This window comes from Podarcis filfolensis, assembly GCF_964270895.1.
Source record: "Podarcis filfolensis genome assembly, chromosome: 3".
In the NCBI taxonomy this organism is placed as follows: domain Eukaryota; kingdom Metazoa; phylum Chordata; class Lepidosauria; order Squamata; family Lacertidae; genus Podarcis; species Podarcis filfolensis.
The window spans coordinates 83,377,755-83,383,965 of NC_139606.1; the positions used below are offsets into that span (position 1 = coordinate 83,377,755).

The following is a 6,211-nucleotide window of genomic DNA, read 5'->3' on the forward strand; positions in this document are numbered from 1 at the left end:
GCTCAGTGGTTCTCTTAGTTCCGAGATAACGTCCTTTTTCCTGTCTCCGTAGCTTCCCTATGAGCTGCAAGACATGGTCAACAAGCACCTGCATAGCACTCAGGAGACCTCTGGCCCTGGCCAGGAGGCCCCTCACACCTTGGCTCCATCGGACGTGGTGCCCACCTCGGTGATCGCCAGAGTCCTGGAGAAGCCGGAGTCCCTGGTGCTCAACTCGGCCAAATCCAGCAGCGGCAGCTGCTCCATCGCCGAGGACGTCTTTGTGCACGTCGACATGAGCGGAGCTCCGTCCGACGCTTGCCCAAGCCCCGGGCAGCCCGGGAGCGAGGGGGCAGAGGGAGCAAGGCAGCAGAACGGGGGCTGCAAACCTCCAAGCGGCTTGGAGGGCCTCCCTGGCGAGGTGCCCACATTTGAGAAGCTCAGCCCGTACCCCACCCCGCCCCCGCCCCACCCCATGTACCCGGGGCGCAAGGTGATCGAGTTCTCTGAAGACAAGGTGCGGATCCCGAAGAACAGCCCCCTGCCCAACTGCACCTATGCCACGCGCCAAGCCATCTCCTTGAGCCTGGTCCAGGGGGAGGATGAGAACGGCGACAGGCAGCGCACCCTTCCCAGCAGCCCCGCCTCGGAGGGCCAGCGGTCGGCTTCCAGCTGCTCTTACCAGCCGTCCCCCAAGGTGAGCCGAGCTCACGGCTCCTCGCAGAGCAGCCCCTTCAGCAGCCCCCCGCAGGTGCCCAGCACCTTTGCCAGCTCGGCCAGCTCCGAGGAGGACCTGCTGGCCAACTGGCAGCGGATGTTTGTGGAGAAGGCTCCCCCAACCACGGAGCGGGTGCTGGTGAACCGTACCTCCTTCAGCCGCGACACGGCCCAGGAGCTCCAGAAACGTTTCAGCCGCTCCATGCAGGAGCTAGGCCGTGCCGCCTCCACCTACTCGGACGGCGAGGAGTCGGTGCAGAGCTGCAGCTGGACGGTGAGCAGGGACTCCAGCACGGACACCGACAGCACCGAGTCCCGCGCTCGCCGGGGCCACCTCTCCTCCGACTACGGCACGGACTTCTCCCAGGACGAAGCCCACAAGCTGCTGCAAGGGGGTGGCGGAAAGGGGGCGGCAGAGCCCTCCAGCTCTTCCCCAGAGAAGCACAAAGACTACGTAGACCTCGACTTGTCCGGGAGCCCGGCCGAAGAGCAGGAAACGCTGCTGCAGGGAAGCCAGGAAAACAGCCAAGAGGATAGCTCCGAGCAGAGCAGGGAGTGCAAGAGCAAGCCTCCTCCGGGCCGCCCCCACCGCAGCCCCAAGAGGATGGGGGTTCACCACCTCCATCGGAAAGACAGCCTGACGCAGGCCCAGGAGCAAGGCAACTTGCTCAACTGAGGGTAGGAAGGAAGCTGCCCAGGTGCAGCGTTGCACCCAGCTCCCAAGGGCTGTTACTCTACTCCTGAGGTTGAAAGGAGGACCGTCATGGGACTCCTTCCCAGGAATTCCAGGCCATTTTTATATATTTATTGTCTTTTTTAATGCACACTAAGAACGGAGGCAGCTCTCCTGCTACAGCACCAGGGCAAAACACTCGGGTTCCCACCAGCACAGGTGCTTTGTGTCCACAGCTCAGTTTACACTCATGCCCTTCCTTCCACAGCTCAGTTCTGCCTTCACACTCCGATTCCTTCCTGCTAACATCCCATCCCACTGTTGGTTCTGAGTTACGCCCCTGCGGCACCTCAAGCCTCTATTCCTACGTGCCAAGAAGTAGGAACACGCTGTCCCTGTTTTCCTCGTGTGAATCTTCCCCCAAGTGAAGGCTGCGGGTGAGGTGTGACGGCTTCCGTTAGGTGGGCGTCCCCAGATGTGTGAGCTTCGCTGCTTTCTTTTCCTGCATTCTGCTACGTGGATGTGCGCTGGCATGAATAGGTGGGACGATGCTCAGAGGCCACCTCCAGAGTTCCCTTGCTTCCTGAACCCAGCATGGTTACTCGTTGGGAGGAGCGCCACTCGGGAGCCTGCCAGAATGGGCCTTGGAGCTTCCCTGCTCCAACCAGCCAGCAAAATGGAGGCTGGTCCATTTGCCATAATGGGTTCGGCTGTGTGTGACTGTCATGTCGGCTCTTTCTTGGGTGGTCTGTGTCTCATTTGAATGACGTGAAGCTATGTGTTCCTTGACTTGCTTTCTTATAGGTCTTTGTCTTTTGAAATGTGCTTACCTCTTCCTTTTGTGAACGAGCAAAGAATGTGCAGGGATGGGGTAGGGAGGATTGGTCAGAGAGCATCTGCTCTGCAAGAAGTGGCTCATCTCATTGTCACTGTTGCCCTATGGCCACCACCAGCTGAGGAGTTGCTAAAGCCTAAGCAATGCGGCCATCTTGCCTCTGTAGGACCATCCTGTTTGCCCCTTGGAGAGATGGTGAGTGAGGATGAGCATCCTATCGGGGCTGTGATCCAAATCGACACTAGTGCCTTCCCAAGGCCTTAGGCAAGGTCTGATATTCCCCCTCCCCTACTTGCTTTGTTTTTTTGTATGTATTCAGTGTTGTATTTTTTTTTCTCCCTTTGCAGTATGTTTCTGTGTTTTGTGTATATCTGTGCACGCACCTGGGGAGGAAAAGGTTGCCAGTGTTAGGAATTTTTCACTGAATGATCACGTTCCATAGACGCTGTTTCCTAGCCTGCCCTTGGTGCAACCAGTGCAATCGTCAAGAAAACAGTGAGAAGACTAGGCTGCTGAGCTTGGTTGCACTGCCAGCTGCTTATGTCCGAATGGAGTCTGTGATCTTCTGCTGGAGAGTACCCTAAAGCCTTTCTTCTCAGCACAGGGAGTCTTGTCCCTTGCAAACACCAGCAAAGCAGCTGCAAGCTGCTCAGAAAACCCACTCATAGCCCTGCAGGACCAAGAACTTTCCCCAAAACCTTCCAGTATCCATTGGATGGCTGCCATGGCCTATCTTGTGTTGATCTGCTTGCCTTTTGTGCTGTCCCCTGCTGCCTCCCTTTAGACCTAACCAAGGTCTGCTGTGTGTTAATTGTGGAGCAGTCTGGCCATAGCTAACTTTTTGATGTGGCCTTCTTCACTGGCCACTTCTCTTGCTGATAAGCTGCTGGCGGTTGCATCCCAGCATTGGGGTGTGACTCAGTATTTTCAGTTTAGCTATGCTAATAAATTGGTGCTAAATATGGACACCCTACATTTTGCCTATGCGGCACTTAACCCATAATGATCTGACTTCTACAGCTGCCAGCTGCTTGCTTTGCTCAGCCACTCTCCTCCTTCAACCCTTGATTTCTTGGAATTTCCTTTGCTCTTCAAAAGGTAGAACCCAAGTTGCCACATGTTCCTGCTCCAGCACTGCAGTGTTCTCTTTCTCGCTGCAAAGGCTGCTGGACATGGGAAGGCTCTGGGGCTTCCTGGTGACCTCTTGTTTGTGGTCAGTATTGGACAGACATGGTGCTGGGTGAAGCCTATCCCATAGAATCTGGGCCCTTCTCTTGACTTGGCAAAAATGGAACTGATTTTAGCACATCCCACCGAGACGATTTTTTAGTCTGGAGCCCAGGCCTCTTTTCTGTGGCTGGGCTGCACAACTGCACATAAGGCAATCTGAAACTGTCACAATTGCAGCCACCAAACGGACAATTCCAAGCAGTCACTACGATGTTGATTGAGACCAATGTCCACTTCCTTTAATTCTGTTGTATTAAAGGTTGGGAGGAGGGAAGAGAAAGGAGATCATTCTCGAGTGCAACCTAACCGTGCCATTTATTTCACATGGGTCTGGGTGGCAGCGAAAACCTGCAGGAGAATTGAGGATCAGGTCTGTGTTAGTCCTGCTGCTGCAGCCTTCCTTCCAGAGCTCCTTTTGTGCAGTCCTGCATCTCAGCCCTTTGCATCCTTCTCCTCTCTGGCAGTATTATGAATTCTCTCTCGGGGAGCTTGAGTTGCCTTCTTTGGCTGCCCCGTATTTTACAATGTCCCAACTCAAGACTGTTAATCTGCGACTAATGTGTTTTTTCTGAGATTTTCAAACTGATGATGTATATTTTAAAGCCAGAAATAAACTATTTTAAAAGTACGTCTGAAGCTGACCGTTGTGCTGCTAGGAGCTGAAAGGGGAGCACAGGAAACCACAGAAACGGAAATATTTTTAGGGTATTCAGTTTTTTGACCTGCGGCTCTGCATGGCTGCAAGCAAAGGGTCTTCCCTTTCATTCTTTTAAACTCAGGGTTGGTGAGCCTGTGGTCCGGACACTGTAGGATGAAAATTCCCATCAGCCCTTACTATTGGCCATGTTTCCTGGGGCTAATGAGAATTGGAATTTCAGCAACATGCAGAGAAGGCCCCAGATCCTTGCTTTAATTTGAGATGCATGGGATTGAATCTTGAACCCTTCTGCAGGCACAATGTGTGCTGCGTCCATGATCTACGGCCCTCCTTGTAAAGGTACACCCAGACTTTATTGGTCTTCTCAATGGGTCACGTGCAACTGGTTGTGCTAGCGGAAGCCAGCACATGGACTCCTGCTAGCTGTGAATATCTTCCCACGCTTGCAATACTCTGCCCCACCCTCAAGTCTTTTTGTGCAGGTTTAGGGGATACACAAGGGCAGAAGAGGGTGAGCTTGCCTTCCCAAGGAAAAACATGGCACTGATGGAGCTATGTTGAATATAAGCCATTGTCATGACTGTTTTTACACTGCCAATTTGCTTCTGGATCTTTTAGCAACTGTGCTACTAATGTAGGGTTTGTATTTGGACCTCTGTAGGATAGAAAGCAACCTCTTGCTATATGACGAGGCATCTGCCTCTGTAAAATGGATTGTCCACTTTCACGACATAATGTCTCTATTCCCTCACCCCCGTTTATGTAGCTGTCCCATAAATCATGCGGTCTGTGGCAGCCACAATATCCTAATTAGAAGCTGCATGGCACTGCTGCCTCCTGGTGGTTCTCTTGGCTTTTGTGATTGACACAGAGAAAATAATTTATTGGTTTTGTTTGTGTGGGGCTAGGAAAATAGTCCAAAGCAAAACAGAGTCCTGCTGTCCCTAGAATCCTGCATGGAAACAACAGCGCTGTGGGGCTAGGAAAATAGTCCAAAGCAAAACAGAGTCCTGCTGTCCCTAGAATCCTGCATGGAAACAACAGCGCCGCTGTGAACTCTTAGGAGGAGGAATGGGTACCATTGTAACAAAACACATTTCCACAAACTGCCTTACATGGCTGAGGCCTTACGTCACAGATGGAGAACTTGTGGCTCTCCAGATGTTATTAGACTGCAGCTACCATTAGCCCCAGCCAGTATGGCCAGTGGTTGGAGGTGGTGGGAGCTGTAGTAGTCAACAATTGCTGGAGGGCCACAGTTCCCAACAGGAGAACAGGAGGTATTTCCTGTTGCCCCATTTTGCAGCCCTTGTGCATACTATTCCACAACAGTTTACCCGCAGTGAAGTGGCTGTTTACACAAAAAAGAAGCAAGGTCAGTAGTTGTCCTCATATAGCACTTTGGGGTTTGCTTGAAGTTGGGTTTGTGTGCTTAGAATTACACATATCTTCAAATGTAAAAATGGAGCAGATTCTGAACAACAGCAGAGCCAATGCTCATTGCCTTAGATCTTGCTTGTCACTGGATTGCAGAGCGGTATAAACATCACAACCAGACCAATTTAGTCCTCTGAGAGGGTTGAATGAGAGGTGCTTGTGTGCATAGATTGATAGGGATGTGGCCACCTCCACTGCTGGCATATGGCCCAAATTATTACCTTCAAGGTAATGCAGCCTTCTGAAATTAGGGGTACTTCAATAGCACCCAAAGTGTGCACTCTGTCCCTATAGGATTTTTTTCTCCTGGGTATTTCTGGTAGCACCTGTGACTGCCTTGAGTGTCTTAGTACAGTCGTTATGGAACTCAAGGGCATTCACTCCAACTTATTTGGGGAAAATAATTATTTAGGCCAGGGGTCAGCAACCTTTTTCAGCCGTGGGCTGGTCTACTGTCCCTCAGACCTTGTGGTAGGCTGGGCTATATTTTTTTTTTTTGGGGGGGGGGAAATGAACGAATTCCTATGCCCCACAAATAACCCAGAGATGCATTTTAAATAAAAGCACACATTCTACTCATGTCAAAACACCAGGCAGGCCCCACAAATAATCCAGAGATGCATTTTAAATAAAAGGACACATTCTACTCATGTAAAAACACACTGATTCCCGGACTGTCAGC

General features: G+C 51.7%; 1 protein-coding gene across 12 annotated transcripts in view; it reads left to right on the forward strand.

The window, feature by feature from the left end:
- Positions 1-4,062, forward strand: part of TJAP1 (tight junction associated protein 1) — a 44,293-nt gene extending 40,231 nt beyond the window's left edge. For all 12 annotated transcript variants that reach the window (XM_083604416.1, XM_083604425.1, XM_083604424.1 and 9 more), the window contains one exon: positions 53-4,062. In XM_083604416.1, the coding sequence (XP_083460542.1) occupies positions 53-1,372 (1,320 nt within the window). In that variant the 3' untranslated portion in view covers positions 1,373-4,062. The remainder of the gene's footprint in view (positions 1-52) is intronic.
- The last annotated feature ends 2,149 nt before the right edge of the window (positions 4,063-6,211 follow it).